General features: G+C 35.3%; 3 protein-coding genes and 1 long non-coding RNA gene across 4 annotated transcripts in view; 2 read left to right on the forward strand and 2 right to left on the reverse strand.

Moving 5' to 3' along the window:
- LOC132063438 (uncharacterized) overlaps nucleotides 1-1,496 on the reverse strand; it is a 7,184-nt gene extending 5,688 nt beyond the window's left edge. Inside the window, exon 1 of the long non-coding RNA XR_009416376.1 lies at nucleotides 1,335-1,496. This is a non-coding gene — a long non-coding RNA (uncharacterized LOC132063438). The remainder of the gene's footprint in view (nucleotides 1-1,334) is intronic.
- On the forward strand, nucleotides 1,360-5,616 carry LOC132063437 (pentatricopeptide repeat-containing protein At3g06920). The gene is made up of 3 exons (XM_059455972.1): nucleotides 1,360-1,497; nucleotides 1,981-2,089; nucleotides 2,805-5,616. The coding sequence occupies exons 2-3, from the start codon at nucleotides 2,065-2,067 to the stop codon at nucleotides 5,540-5,542; spliced, it is 2,763 nt and encodes a 920-aa protein (XP_059311955.1). The 5' UTR covers nucleotides 1,360-1,497; nucleotides 1,981-2,064; the 3' UTR covers nucleotides 5,543-5,616.
- A 6,210-nt stretch (nucleotides 5,617-11,826) lies between these two features.
- Nucleotides 11,827-13,564, forward strand: LOC132063439 (uncharacterized). The gene is made up of 4 exons (XM_059455973.1): nucleotides 11,827-12,260; nucleotides 12,527-12,633; nucleotides 12,732-12,879; nucleotides 12,979-13,564. Exons 1-4 carry the CDS (start codon nucleotides 12,042-12,044, stop codon nucleotides 13,402-13,404), a joined length of 900 nt encoding a protein of 299 aa, XP_059311956.1. The 5' UTR covers nucleotides 11,827-12,041; the 3' UTR covers nucleotides 13,405-13,564.
- Nucleotides 13,565-14,204: 640 nt separating this feature from the next.
- On the reverse strand, nucleotides 14,205-19,787 carry LOC132061938 (uncharacterized). The gene is made up of 5 exons (XM_059454612.1): nucleotides 19,400-19,787; nucleotides 17,752-18,696; nucleotides 16,290-16,588; nucleotides 15,132-15,335; nucleotides 14,205-14,815 (listed from the first exon to the last, which is right to left on the reverse strand). Exons 1-5 carry the CDS (start codon nucleotides 19,785-19,787, stop codon nucleotides 14,684-14,686), a joined length of 1,968 nt encoding a protein of 655 aa, XP_059310595.1. The 3' UTR covers nucleotides 14,205-14,683.
- Nucleotides 19,788-26,043: the final 6,256 nt, after the last annotated feature.

The following is a 26,043-nucleotide window of genomic DNA, read 5'->3' on the forward strand; positions in this document are numbered from 1 at the left end:
CCCCCTCACCCCGAGGGTACTTGGGGGTTTGCAACTATATAAGTAGCCCTTTCTTTTATTATTAGACTACACCATATTCAATGTCGAGGTAGTAGAAACTTGCTTGGTCTTTACTCCTTCCAAAAAAACCAAATAGCAGTGATGACGAGAGTTCAAATCATAGCAATTTTTGAGCGATACCGTTGATTTCAAACTAGATGAAATGAATCCCCACCTTCTTATAGAGCGTAATGATGATTTGCAGTTGTGAAATATTCGGATCGCGGGATTATTATTGCGGTTTTACGCCGAGAATGGTCACATCGGCTCGCCGCCGAATCGAACGTCTTGTTCGTGACTTGAAAAATCTCAACGCTCCAATCCCAACAAGGTACTCCTTAACCATGCCTCAAGTAGGTCCGTAAACTTGCGAGCTTATCGTGCAAAGGATTAGAAAAGAAAACAACGAGAATCGGCAAGACAATGTAGATTTTACATGCTAAAGTCAAGCGTATAATGAACAAGCATCATCAACCGGTAGAGGAACTAATTGCATCGAAAAAAGATGTGTCTTAAGAAACCGCTAATATTTTTCTGAGGACGATATTGAGGACTTGTATTCTGATGATGATTAAGAATGTTGTGATTTTAGTTTTAAGTTTAATTTATGATGATGCTGTTATTTTGAAGAATATGAATAAGTTTAAGTATTTTCATCTACTCAAGGTTATGAATGATGCAATTTAATTACGTTTTTTTTTTTTTTTTTATGAATGTCATTTTGACTAACTTTTGATTAATTATTAATGAACAAGTTTAAGTATTCATAAAGAACTTCAAGCTAATGACACCGAGCCTTCAAACGAAAATGGTGTTCGAGCACTTTTCAACCACTAAAACGGCCATCCGAACTTTTGTGTATCCTTGATGTATTGATCTACCTTATTAATTGCGTACAAAAATAAGTAGGGTTTATATAAAATATTAAAATTTTGGGGTCCGAAGATGATTACTCTATGGTCAAAGTACGTTAAAAAAGTGTAATGGAAGAACGTTAACCAAAGTAGGAAAAAAAAAAAAAAGAGACACTATAGCGCATAAAGAATTCTTGCGCTTAACAGTTAACGGAGCCGTCCCCGTTAGCTGCTTTAGCGCAGTAAATTAGTGCGCTAAAGGTATTTTGGTAATATTTTTTTATTGTTGGGGTATTTTGGTTCAAAATGGTTTTTTTGGGGCATTTTGGTTCTGGACTGTAATTCCTAAATAGATTGAACATGAAAGAACCCTATGTTTAGCCAAGATGTTTCACATACTTAATCACTCTCAACTAGTTTTTGAAATGAAAAACTCCTCACATTGATGACTCTGTAACTTCTTAGAGCATAAACCCTAACATTGCTTAAACCCTTTCTGAAATAACTTTAGGGTCCATTTTTAGTTCTTGGGGGTGTTAAATTTGTCCATTCAAATCTCTGTGCCATTCCATTTTTTGGAAACTATTTGAGCAATCAATCAGAGGTATATGATTTACTTACAAAAATGCAAGTCCCAGTCTTTCTTCTCCAATTCTTGTTTATTTTTTTCTTCTTCCTTTGTTTTATCTGATTTTCCTTATTTCGTAAAATTGGTTGCAGCCCGGTTATTGTTTTTCTTTGTATTGTAGGATTTTAACTTTGCAAGCCATATTATAGATTGGTCTTTTATTTCAAATTTAGTTGCCATTTAGTTCTTGTATTTCATTGCTTTGCGTTAAATTCTCCATTTGAACTAGTAAAGTTTTGAACTTTGAAAGCCAGAACATAAAGAATTGGTCTTTTATGTCAAAATTTTAATTGTGGTCTATCTTGAAATACTTCTGCAGGACTGTTGTAAGATAATTTGAATAATTACTTACCAAAAATAGATTGTATTTGCAGCCTATTTGTTGTCTGGTACCTAGTATTTTATGTTCTATTTATTTCTTTGTTTCAGGTTGAACTAATCTTTTCCTTTCTACTGTAGGTCTCGACTTCTCGATTTGTCTACTTGACAGGTTGAGATGCTTGCAGGAGAATAATGACATAGCCGCAGCTGGAACGTGCTAGTATGAGGTTACAATTGATTAACAGAGGTACCCCAATTTTTTTTTTTTTTTTTAAAAAAACAAGTCAAATGTTCCCTAATTATTTGGCTGCCTTTTCCTTGGAGAACTGGAAAAATTGGAAGGATTTCTTGTCTTGTGTTGCTTATCACCTTCCATTATCTGTGATGCATTGTTTCCCTTGCTGTAAAACCGCATATTCTGATATTTATGTGTATAGCTCAGCTACAAAATTGGTCTTCAAATACCTACATGATGCAATAGTTGGGATTGATCTATCTTAAGCAATTTTTAGCACATAGCAGTAGGAGGCACAGTGCTGATTCCTAGCTGTTCTACTGATCTTCCTATAAACTCCATTCTGAAAAACGTAGCAAAGACAAATTATTGAATATTAGGATCAAGCAGGTCCAATTGAGCGGAATGGTTATTGAGGATTTATATAGAGAACCTTAACTAGTTCAGGATTGCGGGTAATTGTTGTTGTTGCTATTTAAGTACCTAGGCAATGGTTATTGATTAGGCTTTAAGGATACTTTTTTTGTTGAAATTTACTTAAAGAACTTTGGGAGAGAAGAAACATATTACACAGTGAGGGGGGAGGGGGATGCCTTGGTCTAAATGCTTTGCCAATAGAGGTACTTATCTTTCTGGAAGCCAGGAGTATTTTATTTCCTTGTAGTCTCCTTTTCTTTCATTGCAGCACTGTGTCGTAGTTGCTTACTCTTTTTATGTTCTGCTTTAGGATTGCAATCTCAGTACGACTTAAAACGCACCCCTGTATTTGCTTATTGCAAGAGGTACTCAGTCTCCAATAATGGAGATTCCAACTTGGATAGACCTGTCAGTTCCATCATTCCAGAGAGGAACCCCGAGTTTTCAAGCCGATTGGAGAACGTGCAGAATGGAGTAGATAATGCGCATGGGTGGAACGAGGCTTTTTCAAGCAAATTGGAGGGTGTAAGACAAGCAGTGGATAATGTTTGCAAGATCTTGCAGAGTGGTCCTTGGGGACCTTCCATGGAGATTGCTTTATCCAAATGTGATGAAAATCCTAGCACTGAATTGGTCACCGGAGTATTAAGGCGGCTAGAGGATGTCAACGCAGCATTAAACTACTTCCGATGGGCTGAGAAGACAACTCGTCAAGCACATTGCCCTGAAGCATATAATTCACTTCTCATGGTAATGGCCAGGACTAGAAATTTCGAATATCTGGAACAGATTTTGGAAGAAATTAGTCTCGCTGGATTTGGCCCATCTAACACTGTATCGATTGAGTTGGTTGCAGGCTGTGTAAAGAAGCAAAAAGTTAAAGAAGCGTTTGATCTAATTCAAACCATGAGAAAGTTTAAGATTCGCCCTGCATTTTCTGCATATACAACTGTAATAGGTGCTCTGTCTGCTATGCAAGAACCTGATCTCATGCTCACGCTCTTTCATCAGATGCAGGAATTAGGATATGAAGTAAATGTACATTTATTCACGACAGTAATTCGAGCTTTTGCTAGGGAGGGCAGAGTTGATGCTGCTTTGTCCTTGTTGGATGAGATGAAAAGCAATGCTTTTGATGCAGATATAGTCCTCTATAATGTTTGCATTGACTGTTTTGGTAAGGCTGGTAAAGTTGATATGGCCTGGAAATTCTTTCATGAGTTGAAGGCGCATGGTATTTTGCCTGATGATGTGACATATACCAGTATGATTGGGGTTCTTTGCAAAGCTAATAGATTGAATGAAGCTGTAGACTTGTTTGAGCAGTTCGAGTTCCACAGGACTGTTCCATGTGCATATGCTTATAATACCATGATCATGGGTTATGGATCTGCTGGAAAATTTGATGAAGCATATAGTTTGCTTGAGAGACAAAGACAAAAAGGGTCCATACCAAGTGTGATTGCGTATAATAGTCTTCTTACTTGCCTTGGGAAGAAACAAAGAGTAGACGAGGCATTAAGGATATTTCAGGAGATGAGGAAAGATGCTGCACCTAATCTTTCGACCTATAATATTCTCATAGACATGCTCTGCAGGGCACGGAAGCTTGATGTTGCTATAGAAATTCGTGACACTATGAAGGCAGTTGGCTTGTTTCCTAATGTATTGACTGTGAATATAATGATTGATCGTCTATGCAAGGCTCAGCAACTTGATGAAGCAAGTTCTATCTTTGAAGCTATGGATCATAAAGTTTGTAGACCAAATGAATTCACATTTTGTTCTCTGATAGATGGCCTGGGTAGGCAAGGGAGAGTCGATGATGCATACAGACTCTATGAACAAATGTTGGATTTTGATCTTAGCCCTACTGCCATTGTCTATACATCTCTCATCAGGAACTTTTTCAAGTGTGGGAGAAAAGAAGATGGCCACAAAATTTACAAGGAGATGGTGCGGCGAGGAACTTCTCCTGACCTTACCCTCCTTAATACTTACATGGATTGTGTTTTCAAAGCTGGTGAAACAGAGAAAGGTAGGTCTCTGTTTGAGGACATCAAGACTTGGGGATTCACTCCAGATGTCAGGAGCTATTCCATACTAATCCATGGCCTCATAAAAGCCGGCTGTGCTCGTGAAACATATGAGCTGTTCTATGCAATGAAGGAACAGGGGTACGTGCTGGATACTTTTGCTTATAATACTGTTATAGATGGATTCTGCAAATCAGGTAAAGTGAATAAAGCTTATCAGCTCTTGGAGGAGATGAAAGTAAAAGGTCTTGAGCTGACTGTAGTAACATATGGCTCTGTCATTGATGGACTTGCTAAGATTGACAGACTTGATGAAGCTTACATGCTTTTTGAAGAAGCAAAATCTAAAGGTGTTCCATTAAATGTGGTTATATACAGTAGTCTCGTAGACGGATTTGGTAAAGTGGGTAGAATAGACGAAGCATATCTAATTATGGAAGAATTAATGCAAAAAGGCTTGTCACCAAATGTATACACATGGAATTGTTTGCTTGATGCACTAGTGAAGGCTGAAGAAATAGATGAAGCCCTTGTTTCCTTCAAGTCGATGAAGGAGTTAAAGTGCACTCCAAATACTTTTACTTATAGCATTATCATTAATGGTCTCTGTAGAGTAAGAAAATTCAATAAAGCATTTGTTTTTTGGCAAGAGATGCAGAAAGAAGGGCTAAAGCCCAATATGATCACCTATACGACCATGATCTCTGGGCTTGCAAAGGCTGGAAATGTATCAGAGGCTGATAAACTCTTTCAGAAATTTCAAGCCAAGGGAGGTAAACCAGATTCTGCTTGTTACAACACTATGATTGAGGGGCTAAGCATCGCAAACAGGGCGGTGGAGGCATATGAGCTATTTGAAGAAACAAGATTACGAGGATGTAATATATATACCAAAACTTGTGTTATTCTTTTAGATGCATTACACAAGGCTGAATGCCTTGAGCAGGCTGCAATTGTGGGTGCTATATTGAGAGAAATAGCAAAATCGCAGCATGCTTCAAGATCTTTATAATGTTGAAATATGTACTTTGCCACAATAAAGAATTTTTCGGTTTCATAATTCAAGGTCTGATCTTTTATTTCTTATTTATTGGTCAAACAATTGCCCCATTAAATGTTTCTTTCGTCATGCTTTCTGTTCTTCCACTCTGCTACGCGCACACACACTCGCTTACACATGATATATAACTACATTTTTAAATGTCTTCTAAGGGGAGTCAGTTGATATATAACTACATTTTTAAATGTCTTCTAAGGGGAGTCAGTTGAATATTCTGTAGAGAATCAGCCTCACATAATGGTGTTAGATGCCTAACAGTGCTCATAATTGAACAGTCATGGTAGAGCAATGTTTTGTTGTTCTCTCTGCTGAAACTCTAAACCCATTGCTGAACTGGAAATCAAAGTCGCTCACTCTCAAAACCAGTCCTGTATCTCTAGTAGTTTAACTACTTGTACACTTGGCATTTCTCAAGCTTAATGGCTGTGAGGTTAATCTTTTGAAGTTATAACCACTGTATATTCAGTGAGGGAATCTTGTTAAGTTTAGCCTGACATTGATTCTTAGTATATTAAGGTGTTTTGACTATGTTAAATGATGCTTGACAGGTTATACTAGTATCAGTCTTGAGGAAACTTGGATGCTTGTATCTTTGCTTGCGTACTATATTGTGAAAATAATGTGTTTTATCCAGCTATGTTTCTTGCCTTAAAGGCTACAGCTGTGCAAGCCTATGGACAGAATCCGTGCTCTGAAACTAGGGGTGGCAAATGGGCCGTTTGGGCTGAAGTTGGGCTAATCAAGATGGGCTGAATCCATAGATGGGCTAATGCCCAACCCTGCCCAAAGTGCATTTGGGCCAGGATGGGTTGGGTCAAGATGAGCTAAACAATGGGCCATAACCCAATCCGCCCAACTTGACCCAATTCTTTACAATATTCTTAACTTTTAAACAAATCAAAAATTTATAATTTTTGTAAAAAAAAATTATAAATTTATTTTTCCAAGCTACAGTTAGTTTTTTTGCACAAATAACCAAAACCATCAACAAATATTTACCCATTTTCAAAAGGAAATGATTTTTTTTTGCAACATAAAGAAAGGAACTGTTATCATGACAAAATACTAATCACATCAACTTTATCCGCGTATGAGTTATCATATCCCCTAAAATTGACTTGAGTGGGAGAACTAGAGTTTGACTTACTGTGCTACATCTAAAGCTCCTTAAAACTGCCTTCACAGATCAAAATTTATTCTCTCGCTCATGCTTTTCTAAATAAACGGTGTTTTGAAAAAATCAAATTTAAACACTTTTTGGATATAAAAAAACTGAAACGTATGCTTTTTACTCAAAATTATAAAGATATTCAACCGTAAAAATTTCCTCAAAAGTTATCCCAGTACATAAATTATATTCAAAATTATTTCGAAAAGTAAATCAAAAGAAAATTATATGTTAATTGACGTAATGAATAGTGATTTTGTCAAATTTCTCTCTTTTACCCCCTTGTTTATTTATATATTTCTATAGTTGTCTTGTACATAACTAAGAGTGGCAAACGTGTGTCGGTATGGGTGGGTGGAAAAATAGGTTTAAAAAAGGGATAAGCATAGACCCTAAGGAAAAACAATTAAAAACTTAAAAATAAAAAATTTCTAGTAAAAACTTAAGGAAATTAAAAAAAAAAACTAAAAAAAAAAATCTAAAAAAAATTAAAAATAAATATTTTTAAAAAGTAAAAATAATCTAAATAATAATTAAAAAAGAAGTTAGTCATCTTTTGTAGCTTTTATACATATGAATGGAGGACAATTGATGGGTCAGTTTGGGCTCATTTGATGGGCCAATTTGGGCTGATGATGTTACACCTCGGATTTTCGCACGTTAAAGTTGCATCATGAGTTAATCGACGTAAGTTCAAAAAGAAATTATGTTGAGGATAAAAGGGATTGAGTTTATTAATAAAAATGGTTACAAGAGTCTATAAATAATATTAGTAAGTGGCGGAAGATTTGGAGGGTGAATGAATCAAAAGCGTAGTTTAAAAGTCGGCAAGTTGGGAATACGATAACTTGTACTTTTGGATGAGATTAGGAGTGCTCCACATGCTAAGCAAGTAATATATGAAGTATTTGAATTGTATAATGGTCTCTTTTAAGTTTGGAAGTCAAACGAGTTGTAATACGAAAGTAAATTCGACAAAGGGCGTCGCAAGTTAAATTTGTAAATTTCACTGAAATTTGGGTCAGATGTCTCGAGCTTTTCTCTCAATTTACTTGGAGTTATGGGTGATCCACCTACCAAATCGAAGGTCTACGAGTCTAGTTTCCATTGCATTTTACCGTTCGTCGATATGACATCGGAGTAGAGAGATATTCGCATTTTCGTCCAAGGACGCAAACTGCCGCGGGAACAGTGACCAAGGTCGGTGGCTGCTCACTTTAAGTTATATAAAAGACCCCTCTTCACGATTTTTTTTCTCTATTTCCTCACCATACATGACCTGTAAAACTCTCAAACCCTCTCCAATTAATCCTCCATCAATCTCAATCCAAACCAAGAGCAAATCTATCAACTTTAATATGAAGAACAACATGACAACTACGGAATTGTGATTTTTTTCGCTAATTTGCTTCTTGGATAAGGACTTCACCTTGAAGTGACTTGGAGTTTGGAGTGATTTTGATCATCTAAGATATATTTTAACTTCCTTTTGATCTCTTTGAACTTCTACAAGTAATTAAACCTAAAAATTTGGTGAAAACCCCATAGAATAAGCTTTGACAATTCTTGTAAACTCTTATGGACTTGAAAACTGATAGTTAAGAAGGCTGTTTTATGTGGTTTTAATGTGTTGTTTGGAGCTGTGTTGATATGGATTGGATCGTATTGACGAGGAGGAGCAGAAAAGCAGAATTTGGTAGCGTTTTACGAGATAATTACGCTACAAAAAATCCTATAAATTGACGCCCATGAGTTGCTCGATTAAATGTCTAAATGAAAATTTCTATAAGCTATGACCTTGGTTTTGATCTTGAATAGTCTGTATTATGTAGGAAATCATTTATAAGACGTTCGAGGACTCGGGGAAATGTATACAACTCTATCGACGAGGTATGTAGGTCTTTCTATTCTCTTTGTGACATGACTAGATTTCAAATGACCTTTCATTGAAAAGTTGTTCCTTAACTTGGATCGAACGTGTTCCATGATAATTGAGTCGACACACACTCATCTGACTGTACCAAATTATGGTCCACATCTCCTTTTGGCTATCGATTAAAAGACTTTCCGTTCAACTTGTGTCGATTATGTCCCAAAATGGTTAAGCTTACCCTTTTCTCATGAATAGCTTGTATTGAAGTACCTTTCATATTTTGTATCCCTCTTGTTTATCGAATGAAGAATGATATTAGTTATGGTACTCTTCACATCAAAGTTGAGTTGATTGTACTTCACAATCGAGTTAATCCTTATCTTCTTGTCTATTGCTCCAAGGTGGCGAACCTCTCGTTGGCACACTCTTTCCGATAAAAGTTGTGTCGATCATATTTCATAAGAGTTTGGCTAGCTTTGGCTTCGTGAATAATTCATAACAAGATGTTTCCTTGTACTTTTACTTCTTTGGCCTAATGATCAAATAATGATAAACGTAGCGACAATAATGATAGTCGGAGGATAACGACGATAGGTCACTCCGACTCTTTCCATGATATTTTTCTGAGGTCAGTCTTGCATTGCACTTATATATATATATATATATATATTATATATATAGTCGGCTTCGGTAGGCACTTATATACGTGCACCTAAACATGTTTCTTTCTTCCCCACCGAGCCGTGTCGTAGGCGGTCGGGTAGGCACGTAGCCGTGCATTATATATATATATATATATATATATATATATATATATATATATATATATATATATGTATTTATTTTCATTACCGAGCCGCGCTATAGTCGGTCGGGGTAGGCACTTATATATGCACCTAAACATGTTTCTTTCTTTACCGAAACGTGTTGTAGGCGGGGTAGCACGTAGCAGCCTCGCATTGCCACCGATCAATCGCGAGATGATGTTATGATGATGAGCTCACCCCAGAGGGATTTATTATTGTTATATGATATGATATATGCCTCCACAACGAGGAATGATTTTACGGGCATGCATTTACATTTATGTCATGATTATGGTCGCCCTCAGTGGCCTCGTTCAGAGTTTCGTGTTGTCTCTACATCTTTTCCCAAGTTATCAGTATCTCTTATGCTTATGTTATGTTTATGCTTACCGCCTTACATACTCGGTACATCTTTCATATCGACGCATTTTTGTGCTACTCGTAATCATGCCACAGTATGGTAGACGGATTGTTGTACCTTTCTCGCAGGATACCAAAGTTCAGCAGGGATGTTCGCACTCCATTCTCCGGAGTTGCTGGTCAGAGTCATTAAATAGGATGCATGTATATATATATATATATACAGAGTATGGCTATGGGTATGTCGGGGCCACTGTCCCGACCAGTTGATGCATATTAGTGCTCTTGGAGGCTTACGGACTATCGGTCGGTGTACGGTATTGTGTTTGGCCTTCGCCGGGCCTTCCGACTAGTTGTCTTTCTTGGTTGTGGCCTTGTTGGCCTTTGTAATGCATATATGTGTTGTTGGGCCTTTTCTCGGCGAGTGTTGTTATGATATACTTCTTATTATTGTTATTCGGCCTCGTCGGCCTATGATTCACGTTACAGAGTTTAGATATCACAGTTGGTTCGCTCGGCCCTTCGGGTGCCGGGTGCTGGTCACACCCCTAAGTTTGGGGTGTGACAGATGATTAGTGATGGGTCAACTTGGGCTAGCCCAAATCAGCCCATCTTCAAAATTACTCTAGCCCAAACCCATTAAAGCTTGACGGGTTGGGCAGGTTAAACGGATTTGGGCTAGTTTTGCCACCCCTATCCGAAACTGCAAAAACTCCCGCGGTAGGTGATGTAGCAAGAAGCCTGTGATGTACAGGGTCCGCAAATTATGAATTCGCAACTCGGGGCACAAAAAGAAATGAAGAAATGCTCTTTTAACCAAACGTGAAAGTGATTTGTCATTCGATGGCTTTTCATGTAACCTTACTCTCGACTTTGATATATATCCAAAAAGGTCCACGATCGGTCATTCCACATTGGGCCTAGCAGAGACATGCGGAACTTCTTGTCCATTTAGAAATTTAGCTGACAAAGTAGATTTAGTTCCGAGGCTTGAAAAATCTTTTTTCTTCCCACTTGAATAGAAGAATGGAGGAGTGAAGTTAATTGGCCCTTCTCAGGCTAACCGATATGGAAATCTTACTCGATCCTCAGCTCTTACCATGATTGTCTCAAAAAAAAAAAAAGGTGATGAATCTTCCTAAAGTTACAAAGAGGTAATAGGTGCATTGGAACCTACATTTTGCTGGCTTAAAATTTTAGACACGTCTCTACTCAGCTTCTACTTTGAACAATTTGTCTAGCCTTTGTGCCTTGTGTTATGCTGAAATACTTGATAATAGTGTATTTTTGTTGTATGAAATAAAAATGGTTATTCTGAAACAGCAAGTGACAAAGAGCTTCAATGTTAATTTTGCCTCTTCGGAATTTCAATCTACCTACACATTGGGCACGTTCGTCTTTCTTATATTTCTTGATTGTTTTTTATTCTTTAACCAAAATACTCACATTCTTAAATATGTTTAATAACATTAAACTATGTCCGATCGATCGATTTTACTTAATAAACTTTTAACCTATATGGGATCCTCAAAACAACTCTAGTCCTCCTCCTATGTACTATTGTTTGGTGATAATATACAAGGTAGGGGTCAATGTCAATCCCCCCGACACCCTCAGGTACTATAACCTGGGTGAACGACATTAAGATTAATAAGAAAAACACAACACAAAACTGTTTTCCTGGTGACGTAAGGACTGTGAGAGTTATACGATCAAAAGTTTTATGTATAGACATTGTAAGAAATATTTAACAATCAGGTCAGTTATAATGTGATTATAAGTAATCTTATACTAATAATAATAATTGGTAACCCATTAGAATAATAATCAATTTACCATCGCATGAAACTATATCAAATAATGTAAAATATGCACACAGTATCGATAAACTTTATAATTTGAACTTAAAATGATAGAAAAAGAAAAAGTAAAATCTTTCATAGTATACGTTCCCCACCTTTACTTTTTCACAATGATAGTCAATATAGGATTCCTTGTCAATTGTGACAAAATCCCACAAAAAAAAAAAAAAAAAAAAATGTGACCGTTGCAAAAAGTCGCCCTTTTCTTCCTATTGCTATTGCTATTCGTTATCCCTTTTCAAATTCAAAACTGACCGTTGCAAAAATCTTTCCTTTTACTAATGCCCCAAACTCCAAACCCATTCATAAATCACTCTCATCTCGTCTCCTCCAAAATTCATAAAGACCATTCCAAGAAAAATTGTACTATCTGAAATTCAAAATGGCACTCAGGTCTCTCGATAACGCTCTCCCAGTGGCAATAGAAAGACCCAAAAAGCAAGCAAAAGTAGTCATAGCAGTAAGCCAGAATCCAAAACAACCTGATTGTGTCGTCGTCAATGACGAAAACAAGGCCCCTTTGCCACCCGCAGATGCCACCGTTGATTACATCCCATCTGAGAATCTTGAAGCCATTGCTGATCCAGATAGCAAAATCCAAGTATGTCTCACTTTTTTTCTTTTCATTTCCTCCTTAAGTTCTTCACTTTTTCTTGAAATTATGTTTTTAAAACCGTTTCTCTTATTTTCTTCTCTTTTCATTTCTCTGAGCCGAGGGTCTTTTGGAAACAACCTCTCTACCCCACAAAGGTGGGGGTAAGGTTTGAGTACATTCTACCCTCCCCGGAACCACTTGTGGGATTAGACTAGGTATGTTGTTGTTGTTGTACTTCTTAAAAACCATTTGATGGATTTTGTAAATTTCAGGGACTTGTTGGAGGGTTGGAATCTAAAGATTGGTTGGAAATTTGTCGCTCACTGAATGATACTAGGCGATTTGCACTGTTTCACTCTGCCCTCTTGCTTCCAATTCTGTAAGTTCATCTCTTTAATTGTTTTTGTCTGATTTAGTTATTGAAATTTGTGGAATGGGAGATGGGAGATTTACTTTTTGGGGTTTTATAATTTGTAGGGACAAAGTCTTAGTGGTGATAGTTAAGTCAATGAAAAATCCAAGAAGTGCTCTTTGCAAGACTTCTGTCATGGCTTCAGCTGATATCTTCAAAGCCTTTGGTGATGAGTTATTTGAATCACCTTACTCTGATGCATTTGACAATCTGGTATGTATATCTCCCCTTAACGCGGCCTTCCCTGAATAATCGAAGTTGGTAACATTCTGGTAATGTTGGGCTTAATTGGATTATATATGGTTTTTACAGATGTTGCAGCTACTACTGAAAGCATCTCAAGACAAAAAGTTTGTTTGTGAAGAAGCAGATAAGGCACTCAAGACAATGGTGGAGTCCATGACTCCTCTTTCTTTGCTTCATAAGCTTCATACCTATGTGAAACATTCCAACATGAGAATCAGAGCAAAAGCTGCTATCTCAATATCACATTGTGTTTCTAAGATGGAACTGGATGGAATGAAGGAGTTTGGACTCGTTTCGTTGGTTCAAATTGCTGTAAACTTGCTTAATGATAGACTCCCCGAGGCAAGAGAAGCAGCTAGAAGTATCGTGGTTTCAGTATATGAGGCGTTAACCCAGAATGAAGAGGAGAAACAAGAGACATGGCAAAACTTTTGCCAGTCTAATCTTTCAGCTATTCATGCACAAGCCATAGATAAAATTGTCTCCTCCTAGTAGACTAAGTTTAGCAGTAAAAGCTCTTGTTTAGTCAGTCTTTGGGAGCAGCAGCAGCAGGCTGCGAACTTCATCTATGAATTGTTATCTTTATATATGTAATCTTTCCTAGGTAATTATTATTGTTTTGTTCCTAAATTAAAATAGGCTCTCTTTATCATCTTCTTGAGCTCAAGAAAAGCAGCACAAGTCAATAAACTGCTGATCATGAAAAATAATGCCTCATGAAATTTAGAGGAGAAAAAAAGATCACCAAAGAGAGGGACTAAACATGAAATTTAGAGGAGAAAAAAGATCACCAAAGAGAGGGACTAAACGTATGTGTTTTCACAATGCTTGCTGCACTATCAAGGTTATTGAAACAGTATTTTTTTCTTTTCAGCTTAGTGTACCGCTCAGACTAGGGAACTGATATCTTAGCAAATTCATTGCCACTGGCAAAGGTTTTCTCACCCAACAATGCAAAAGAAAAGTATAACCCCCAATAAAATTGGTTAGCGAGCATTGCACATTTCACATGAATTCTCGAAGCTTTAAACGTATGTGTTTCACAATGCTGCTGCATATCAAGGTTATTGAAACAGTATTTTTTTCTTTTCAGCTTAGTGTACCGCTCAGACTAGGGAACTGATATCTTAGCAAATTCATTGCCACTGGCAGCAAAGGTTTTCTCCCCCAACAATGCAAAAGAAAAGTATAACCCCCAATAAAATGTTAGCGTTGATGCATTTGCACATTTCACATGAATTCTCGAAGCTTCATAAATAGACAAAAAAAGAGGGGGGGGGGGGGGTGGGGCGGGGGGGGGGTGCAGCCCTTTCTAAAAGAAAAAGAAAAGGCTCTATTTGATCTTACAGCAAAACAAGATTGAGACCACCACATAGGTAAAAAAATGCTCTTCCGAAATGATCCATCTGTAAGATAGAAAATCCTCATTCTCAACCACGGACTCCAAATAAAGATTTTGTATCCCACATAGATAAAATGTTCTTCCGAAATGATCCATCAGTAAAGATAGAGACCCTCATTGTTGTATCTACTGCAACCAAGGATTCCAAAACAAGATTGTATCCCCAATAGATAAAATGCTCTTCGGAAAGATCCATCAGTACGATAGAGACCCTCATTCTCGTATCTACTGCAACCAAGGATTCAGGTGGATTCAATATCTGTTGCAACCAAGGATTCAGGCGGACTCAATCTCTCACTATCATAGATGCCACGATATCCCCAAAATTTCTCCAGCGACAAAGGTCTAATCCTTTTCTATAGAAACCCTTCATTCTTGTTCTACCAATGAGCGCAAAGCCATCTCAGCATCAGCTAATGGTTGTCCAGCATAAAGCTTCAGTTTCCCCTTCTTCACAACGATTACCTTCATAGTATGTGATCTAATTGCCTCACTAAGTTCCTGAAAATATGTAAGTATTGTATGTGACTTCTTAATAAGTGAATGGTCAACATCAAAAAATCCATGGTACATGCACAAGTTGAGGATTTCAGTTATAAATGCAAAGGTTCATAGATAATGTCACATCTTTCAGAGTAACAAATTAACCAAATTTTCTTGAGTGTCAATCTCAACAGTACCAAAAGTCCTTGAAAGGGTAGTAGGGCTCTTGTCATCAAAAAGTTAGTAAGGCCCTCCAAATGCAAGTGGAATAGAATATATTATGCACCGTGTGGAAATGACATAGATATACGCAATACAAGCTTCATATTCTTACTTTAACTGGTAAAGGGACAATTTCAGCACTGAAATCTCCCAAGTCGTCAAAGAAGGACTGTAAGAGATAACAAAAATTGGTGGCATCACCACGATCTTCAAAGGCGACTGTATGAGATAAGCTACCATTCACTTGAGAGCTACTTTTTAAGGCAAATAATCCTTCTGTTCCTTCATCATCATGACCTCTCCGCATGCGTATAGCCTGCATAGAACAATGGCATTTAATGACAGAAGCATGAAGCAAGAGCCACAGCAAACACATTGATTCAGACTTCGGAAAAATTGAATCAGATAAGAAAGATAAGCAAAAACATATCCATTCTGACATGGAATGATTAAGATTTGTCCACACAAAATCATAATACATAAATATTGTTGTTACTTGTGAATATCCAATATAAGGTCGATGAATCACACAAGACAATTGCCAAATACCTATCTTGCTATACTGCATGACTGGTACTTCAACAACCGGATGTCAGCAATACCCAACTAAAAAGTACTCTAATCTCAGCACAGATATTCAAGTGCCTCAGTAAGGGGTATCCATGAAGTATAATAAAACACAATCATAGGGGAGAGCAACAACCAAAAAAGAAGGGTACAGTAATACAATTGGCAAGACACAAACGGCTGGTTAAGCACTTCTAGCACGATGCTATATAAAATCTGATAAATATTCCTCACATGATAATGACAATGCAATTATCCCTAGTTCAAGTAAACTGCAATAACATTAGTCTTGGACTCTTGGTTTCAGTTCCACATATTTTTTTTTTTTGAGAAACAAATTCAGTTCCACATATTAGCTTCCTCCCGGACTCGCGTCACTTGACATCTTCCAAAATATAAGCAGGGCTCAATTTTGTGTAGGGGATTGCCCACTTTAGTACATTCCAATCACCATCTTGATGCTGGTTCCTGACTCATCAATAAAATCTCTTGCTTACTGATGAAAGATATATATATATATATAAGCAGGGCTCAACCATTTTTTTCTTTTGACACTACCAAGTTGTAATACTTAGAACTACATGTGCAGATGCTATCAGATAATCAGAAAGTAAAACAGCTACAGAAGAAAACATTATATAGCACAAATGCAAGCTGTCGAAAACAAACAAGTAGCAAGTGGACATAGATCCCATATACATACAAGAACATAAGGAAGACTGAACCACCAAATGTCAGTATCATTTCCTGATTTCGTACCCTCCTTTGGTTTCACTGCTTTTTGGTCCTTAACCTCCTTCATATTTGAAGTTCCATTTCTATTTGACTTCTTGTGTCTGTTCATCATTGTAGTACTCTTCAGACGACGTGATTCTCTTGAGTCCATAGCTTCAACCAATGTATTTCCAGTATTTGAAATAGTTGAAGTCTCCTGAATGCTTGATTCGTTTGAGTCTACAGCTTCAAACAAACTGCTCCCATTGTTTCTATCTACAGAAATATCTGTAGGTTACAATCAAACAGTGGTACAATTAAAATGCATCTCTTATTGATTACAGGAGCTAGTGTAACAACAGACAAAATACTGGTTCCCCAGTTTCTCACATTGTTTTTCAACAGGGTATTCAATAGGTGCAAGATACAAATGCTTAACACTATAAACTACATATTCAGAAGGTAAACAATAGAATACAAACCTTAGGCCGCGATATAGCATGCGATCACACAAAAACGAGTTCTTTGCATTTTGCACCCTTAACATGTGCACAAATTTTTAATTTGCATCTTGTCCTTTTATTTTAAATGATTTACCCCCTATCCTATTTGTTTCTTTAAAAAACTACAACATAGTTCATTTCAGACGGGATAAAATATGGAATTAAAATTAATAAAATAAAAGGGGCTGGGAGAGAGAGCAAGGAGATGGAGGAAAGATCTAAAGTGGGGGAATAGAGGGAGGAAACACGAGTAAGTGCAGTTAATCTCTGTTACAATAGGATATTGAGTAGTGTAGCCGTTAGTTTGTTTGTACCCTAAGGTTCTAAAGAATGACATTGAGAAGGATGTTTGATGACTTGACATATCTATGAAACTAGCCAAGAACATACACTCTGCAACTAATTTGGAGTTTCTCCGATTCAAACAACTATAGTGAATATTCTCCCCATTAATTGCAACATGATTTTTCTTTAGAATACTTCTTTGCAGTATTTCTTTCCACATGGGAACTAAATCAATGGAAACTTGGGGAAAAGAAGTGGATGAAATGAGGAGGTACAGAAAATCTTATTCTTAATTACCTGAGCTCATTGAAACTGGCATGAAACTGCTGATTATTAATTTATAGATCACAGATGCCACCACTTTGATGACTTGCAAATTATTAATGTCACTGAATTGTCATTGTTAAGTGGCTAGTCTTGGTCTGGAAACTTCTTGCTCCCTCTCTTCAGTTCCTTTTTCTTTAGTTAATTATGTAAGTTTCTATTTTACCCCTCACATAACAAACCCTTGTAAGGTTTTGCAATGAATTATATAGATGTGGGAGTAAACTGTAAAAGATAAGCGGATAAGGTGCAAATCAAAAAGTTGTATACACAACGGGGTGTAAGATGCATAGAACTCCATAAAAACAAAACCAGCTGAAAGGGTTTTTAGAGTATTACCAATTTCTGGTTCAGATTCCTCTAAGTCTGACGCAATTCCTTTTTTCTTCCTTCCGCTCTTCTCCAATGAGTTCGTCTTGACAGCTTTGATAACATCAACTTTTCCACCTTCGACTTTTTTAACACTCCTTTCTCCCCTCGCCTTGTTTTCGGAAGATTTCTTCACCCATACAGGTGATTCGGTTTCTGCATCTTCAGTGTGAGAATCAAGGGCGAGCAGGTCTACCTCATCATCACCTGACACACCGATACCACCTTCTCCATTTCCATTCTTTAGCACTTCGTTGTTGCCTTTCAATGTTTTATCTCCATTTGTATCAACGCTTTGATGGTCAAGGGCCATAAAACCCTTTGGTTTATTACTTGGTTTGCTGGCGAAATCTCTAAATTTCTGCTTTCTTTTAAATATTAAAGCAGCACTTAGCTCTTTATCATCTAATTTACCATCATCCCTGTCATTTTTACCAACAGAATTTGAAGGCTGTTTATTGCTAAGCTTTCCCAGTCTCTTTTTCAGCTTGATTAACCGTTCATCAACTTCCTTTTTTATCCCCATTTTAACATCACTATCCTCAATTTCTTCCTCGTGCTCCTCATCAACGTCACCGCCCTTCGACTCCAACCTTTCCTTCTCTCTTGCCTCCCTTGCCATATGTTGAATTTCCTCAATCTTCTTCTCCATTTCAGCCTCGTCCACAAAAACAATTCCCCCATTTTCAATACTCTGCTTTCCATCCCCATTCACTAACATTCTCATTTTGTACTTACTTTTACCTTTCGTATCCAACTCCAGGACTTCATTTTTATAGTCATTACGATCCAAACTTCCATTTTTGCCACTATAATCAGCTGACCCAAATACCCAAATAGCACAAACCGTTTGAAATACAAAGGCTCCAAAAACCCATAACCCAAATTTCAGCAACGAACTTTTACCAAAGGTACCTACAATGACATTAATAACTCATTTTGAATACTCCCTCCGTCCTAAAATAAGTATTGCTTTAGCAAGAACAATTAGCAAAAACAATTTGTCCCAAACTAACTGTCGCTTTGGAAATTCAAGACAAAATATAGTAATTGTTTCCAACCGTACCCTTATATTAAAGAACTACAGTACATCTTTTTAATAGAGCTCAATTCTCAAAAAACATCAAATAAATAGGGGTAACTTAGTAAACTATACCTTGTATTTACTCCCTCCATTTCTAACTAAATGGTTTTTAGGCTTTTCATTTTGTTTCAAAATAAGTGGTGCTTTAGGATTTCAAGAAGAAGTTGATCTTATTCTTCCAAAATTACCCTTATTTACATAATCAAGAGTAATTAAGTAGGTTTTCTTTCTAAGCATTTAATTAGGGGTAAGTTAGTAAAAGTCACTCCTAATTTTCTAGAAGTGAGCACTTTCTTAAGGGGTATGCATAAGCTTAAAAAACCACTCATTATGAAACGGAGGGAGTATTATTTTTCTTAATGGGGGTGTGAAATGAGCTAAAGCAACAGTTATTTTGGAACGGAGGCAGTAATTTATAACGATCAAGATCCAAATTCCCATTTATCCTAGTATATAATCAGCTGATCAAACACCCAAACAGCACAAATCATCTCAAACAAATTTGCTTCAGTAATAGGGTGTTAGAAAATGTACCTGTAGCGGCATTTACAGCTCCTGAGGGACCTGAAACTTCCGAAAGCCGGAGTTCTTGATTTTCCGACGTTGTCAGCTCGTCGCCGGCGGCTTGGTCGGAGGGCAAAATGTGGGTTTGTTGAAGTGGGGTTTCATAGAATGTACTTTCAGTGTCATTAACAGTTCCTTTGGGGTCTGAAACTTCCAAAAGCCGTAGTTCTTGATTTTCCGGCGGTTTATGGGGTATAATGTAGGGTTTATTAGTAGTGGTTTTGAGTATTTTGGGGCGGAGATAGTTTTTCCTCTTTGTAAGTTTTCTTGGGCGGGGTGTGGTTAAGGCAGAAGCTAAAAGAAGAGGTTTCTTTGAAAGGAGAGTGGGATATGGAGGAGTGATGCAAGCTCCTGCCATGCTTGTGGACTTGGAACCTCAAAACTCCAAACTTGAATTTCAATATAACTCAATGGTTGTTGCCCATTATGCTTGTTATTAAATTAGCGGACCATTTCTTTTTATCCACTCTCTTATTTGAACCTTCTTGACTTAGAGGGTGTTTAGATTGTAAAAAAAACAAAAAAGTACTCCGTCCGGTTTCAAAATAATTGAGTTTGGACATATGGATTAAGAAATTCATTAATTTCTAAAATATTAACAGATGTTTTGACTGAAATATTCTTAATTATGATTTTCTTTTGAAGTTGACATAATTATTATAGAAATGGAATGTATCAAGGGCAAATTAAGAAAAAGAAACAAAATATTTTCTTGATTTTGTGAAACCTCAATTATTCTAGACAGGAGGGAGTAACTTATAAACTAAAAGCAAAATGTCATAAGTAAGAATATTCAATTTTTGACTTTTGACTAATTTTTATACTTTTCTTGCCTAAAAGAAAGTGATTTAAGCACTTCTTTTATTTTTGTCAAATGCCACAAGAATTTTAAAAAAAATTAAAAGTCAATAAACACTTAAAATAACAATATCTACAAATTCTTTTTTCCAATTTTAAAATTAAGTACTTTCTACATTTCAGCTCAAATATTAACCAAAGGCCACCTCTGTCACTTAGTATTTCTAAGATGCTTATCGTCGATTTGGTTTTGAATATTATTGTTTCAATTTATCGGTTATCAATTTGTAAATATACTAAATTGATAATCAAACTAATAAGATCTCGATTATCAGTACAGTTATCAATTTAACCGATTCTCAAATCTCAAAATGGGATAAGACGTGCCCTAATACTCGATCAATACTTGTCAATTTCCACCGAGCGAACTTATATCCATAGTAAGTACCTACGTCGTGCTCATGTATCCCAATTTATTTAATTAACAACAATACCAAATGTTTGAAAGTAAAGTGAATATCATTAATTCAAAAGTCAACACATTCATTAATCAAGATACAAAAATAAATATGTCATTCACAAAATCGTACGAGTATGCATAACCCGAAATAATACTTTCTTTGTCCCGTTTATGTGACACACTTTCTTTTTTAATCCGTTCCAAAAAGAATATCACTGTACTATTATAAATAGAGTCCGCGACTTAAGTAGTACAAAAAATAAAAAGTTGAACCAAACTAATGCAAAAAAAAAAAAATTACATTAGTAGTATTCACGCACGAAATTCGTGCGTGAAAGGACCAAACTGCAAAAATAACAGTTTGGCCTTTCACGCACAAAATTTGTGCGTGAATGAGGCCTACATATTTTGTCAGACTTTGTCTCTTCTTTGCTATCTTTCCTTGCACCATCTTCAACCATTCCCTTCATTTTCTTCTTCTTATTAATTGCTTTTCCTCTTTTTTTTTTTTTTTTTTTTTTTTTTTTTTTATGGTGAACAAATAAATGGGTCCTTTTTTTAAGTTGAGAATCAAAGAATATTGAGAACACATATAGATTTTTTGACGATGCACCTTTTATTCTTTTTTAATTTTTCTTTTTGTTTTCCTGTTATTATTCCTAGATCTTGGTCTATCTAATACTTCGTTTGATTTATCTTTCTCGTTTCTTGTGTATAGTTCATTTTGGGGTCGGAACCAAAATGACTCGGTAAAAAAATCAAGTGAACCAAAATATCCCAACAAAAAAAAAAGTTACTGAGACGGAGCCGTTAACTGCTTTAGCGCAGTATTTTACTACGCTAAAGAATTTTTTTTTTTTTTTTTTGTATAGCGCAGTATTTTACTGCGCTATAGCTAGCACTGAAGAAAAAAAATTTGGTAAACTTTTTTTTTTTTTGAAAAAACTTAGTGTTTTTTCCATACTTTGACCAACGATTAGTCGTGTGTCAAGACTCCGAAACGTTAATATTTTATATAGAACCTGATATTTTTTTCTGCGTACAATAATGTAGGCCCAATATATCAAGGATACATAGACGTTCGGATAGTCATTTTAGGGGTTGAAAAGGTGCCCGAAGTAAGTTTTGTAAGAAAAAACTTAGTGTTTTTTTCATACTTTGTGCCCGAAGTAAATTTTGTTACTTTGACCAACGATTAGTCGTGTGTCAAGACTCCGAAACGTCAATATTTTATATAGAACCTGATATTTTTTGCGTACAATAATGTAGGCCCAATACATCAAGGATACATAGACGTTCGGTTAGTCATTTTAGGGGTTGAAAAGGTGCCCGAAGTAAGTTTTGTTTGAAAAAACTTAGTGTTTTTTCCATACTTTGACCAAGCGCAAAGTTATGACCATCTAAAGTTTGACCACTTTACAACTAGTTTTTCACCTTATATTTTTTAGAATTAGATTTATATTCAAAATAAAGTTATGTCTTGATTAAAAAATAACACGCTTAAATCAAAGCCTTAAAAAATAAAACACTTAAACATTAAACAAAACTTACTTCGGGCACCTTTTCAACCCCTAAAATGACTATCCGAACGTCTATGTATTCTTGATGTATTGGGCCTACATTATTATACGCAGAAAAAAATATCAAGTTCTATATAAAATATTGACGTTTGAGTCTTGACACACGACTAATCGTTGGTCAAAGTATGAAAAAACACTAAGTTTTTTCAAACAAAACTTACTTCGGGCACCTTTTCAACCCCTAAAATGACTCGTCCGAACGTCTATGTATCCTTGATGTATTGGGCCTACATTATTGTACGCGAGAAAAAATATCGGTGTTCTATATAAAATATTGACGTTTCGGAGTCTTGATACACGACTAATCGTTGGTCAAAGTATGAAAAAACACTAAGTTTTTTCAAACAAAACTTACTTCGGGCACCTTTTCAACCCCTAAAATGACTATCCGAACGTTTATGTATCCTTGATGTATTGGGCCTACATTATTGTACGCAGAAAAAAATATCAGGTTCTATATAAAATATTAACGTTTCGGAGTCTTGACACACGACTAATCGTTGGTCAAAGTATGGAAAAAATACTAAGTTTTTTCAAAAAAAAAAAAAAAAAAGTTTACCAAATTTTTTTTCTTCAGTGCTAGCTATAGCGCAGTAAAATACTGCGCTATACAAAAAAAAAAAAAAATTCTTTAGCGTAGTAAAATACTGCGCTAAAGCAGTTAACGGCTCCGTCTCAGTAACTTTTTTTTTTGTTGGGATATTTTGGTTCACTTGATTTTTTACTGAGTCATTTTGGTTCCGGACCCCAAAATGAACTATACACAGTGAAACAGAGAAAGATAAATCAAACAGTATTAGATAGACCAAGATTCTAGCAGAATAATAACAGGAAAAATTAAAATAGAATAAAAGGTGCACCGTCAAAAAATCTATATGTGTTCTCAATATTCTTTGATTCTCAACTTAAAAAAAAGGACCCATTTATTTGTTCATCATAAAGAAAAAAAAAAAAAAAAGGAGGAAAAGTAATTAATAAGAAGAAGAAAATGAAGGGAATGATTGAAGATGGTGCAAGGAAAGATAGCAAAGAAGAGACAAAGATCTGACAAAATATGGAGGCCTCCTTCACGCACAAATTTTGTGCGTGAAAGGCCAAACTGTTACTTTTCCAGTTTGGTCCTTTCACGCACGAATTTCGTGCGTGAAAACTACTAATGTAATTTTTTTTTTTTTGCATTAGTTTGGTTCAACTTTTTATTTTTTGTACTACTTAAGTCGCGGACTCATTATAAATAATTTAACTTTATGAGATAATTTACAACCACGCAAATATCTAAGACTTGTTTTGGAACATAAACTTCAAAAGTCTTTTTTCTTTCTTAAACTCCATGCCTAATCAAATGGTGTCACATAAATTGGGACGGAAGGAGTATGGGTTTATCGACAGAGCCTCAATGAAATAAATAAAAAATGGGGTTAGCCCACCCTATATAAAAATAAGGGATAAGGCATCATTACCCCCCTCACCTAGTAGCGTTTTTCTTTACGACACACCTTACCTGATGTTTGGTCCTATCACCCCCTTAAACTATTTAAAACCGTAATATTTTACCCCTTAAACGCGATGCCCACTCTCATATGGGAGAGTACACACTCTCCTTGCCACATGTGCATTTATTTTTATTTTTTTAATATTCAGCTTACGTGTCAATTTTTAAGAATAAAAAAATAAAAAACTGATTTTTCTTTTACAAAATTTATTTTTAAAACCCGTTTTTAAAAATAAAAAAAAAGTGAATTAAAAAACTGATTTTTCTTTTAAAAAATTTATTTTTAAAACCTGTTTTAAAAAAAAAAAAAAAAAAAACTGAAAACGAGAATTTAAAAAATGATTTTTCTTTTAAAAAATTTATTTTTAAAACCCGTTTTTAAAAAAAAAAAAAACTGATTTTTCTTTTAAAAAATTTATTTTTAAACCCGTTTTAAAAAAACAAAAACTGAAAAGTCGAATTAAAAAAACTGATTTTTCTTTTAAAAAATTCATTTTTAAAACCCGTTTAAAAAAAAAAAAACTGAAAATGCGAATTAAAAAACTGATTTTTCTTTAAAATATGGAAAAATGGATTTGTTAATAATATGGAAAGCTTGATTATTTTTTTTAAAATGTCTTAAAAGATCTTGATTTTCATGATTTCATTTTCTTAGGACACTTTTATTTTTCAAATAAAATCCGGAAAAAGTGTTTTTCTTGTCAAAATTTGAAAAAAAAAACTGATTTTTTATAAAATTTTGAAAAAATTAATTATTTTTTTAAAATGTGAAAAACTATATTTATATTCATATTTTAAGAAAATACAAATTTTTAAGAAAAAATTAAGTTTTTCAGTTTTTTATGTTTTCACTCTCTCAAAGAGAGTGAAACACACTCTCTTGCCACATCGGCATTTAGGGGGTAAAATATTACGGTTTTAAATAGTTTAGGGGTGATAGGACCAAACATCGGGTAAGGTGTGTCGAAGCAAAAACGCTATTTAGGTGAAGGGGGTAATGATGCCTTATCCCTAAAAATAATTGAATACTTAACATGTACCCACGGTCTAAGGTGGGTTCACTAATAGTAGAGATGAAGCAGAACCCTAGCTCGCACACGAATTGTCTTACTTCTGACCAACATCTGGGCCAAAAATCATGAAAACGATAATTGACCAGTATTAGAATACTCAGTATATGTCATAGCCAAGGCACTCATGATCGGGATATATATATATATATATATATATATATATATATATATATATATATTACTACTACTATTATATATAAGCAAGGATATAGAGCTTTGTGTTGTCCTGACATACCACAATCCATTGGTGATGAAGCTACCACGTGGGTTGTTGCTTGTTTTTTTTTCAGTAAATGTTTACTTTTGTCATTGTTCCTTTCTTAAGACCCACAGGCCACATGGGCCTTTGTTATTGGTCAATATTGGAGTAGTAACTTTTTGTGATTTTTTTGTTCCTTAATTATTTTTACTCTGTCCCGAAATATCTTCTATGTTTCACTTCTCGAGGATTAAATTACATAAATTTTAACTAATAAATCTTTTTAAAATCACTATATTGATATATTTTTCGTGTAATTTCGAATATTTAAATATGAATTCTAGAATATTGAATTAATCCAATTCAATTTAGCTCTAAAAATTAGTCAAATTACCTTTTGGGAATAAAACGTGACAAATATTTTGAGACGGTATAATTTGTCCTATACGTTCTGGTTAAGCAAATTTATTGTGTTAGATGATTCTAGAAGATGAAAACATAAGTACTTTTGTTAATACGGGTGAAATTAAAATACATTATTAAACTCTTAAATGAATTTAAGATAAGCACAAAATGGGTTTGAAGCAGTCCGGAGTTAGAGTGTTGGCTATGAGTTTGGTTGGATCCGGAAATTTTGGTTTAAACTCTGCATGTGTTAAAAATTCATTGATTATGTATTGATTGTTAATTTAGAACAGAATAACTTAAAAGATTAGAATTCAGAACTCATAAACTTTAAATCCTAACTCCTCATCTGATTTGAAGTAAATAATTTCAACAATGAAATTTAAAATGTTAAATGAGTGAAATGAAAGTTTGCTTTCATATATTACAAATTTACTTATTTAAAATTTTAATTATTATGCAGTAAAAAAGTGTAACTTAATTATATTTCTTTAGTTACAATGTCTACTTTTATATCTGGCACGGGCCTCATAAAACTGGTATATATATGTCTAATTCATCAAGACATTTAATGTAAGCTTAAGATATTTCAGTAGCATTGTTATAC

This window comes from Lycium ferocissimum, chromosome 7 (genome assembly GCF_029784015.1).
Source record: "Lycium ferocissimum isolate CSIRO_LF1 chromosome 7, AGI_CSIRO_Lferr_CH_V1, whole genome shotgun sequence".
NCBI lineage: Eukaryota > Viridiplantae > Streptophyta > Magnoliopsida > Solanales > Solanaceae > Lycium > Lycium ferocissimum.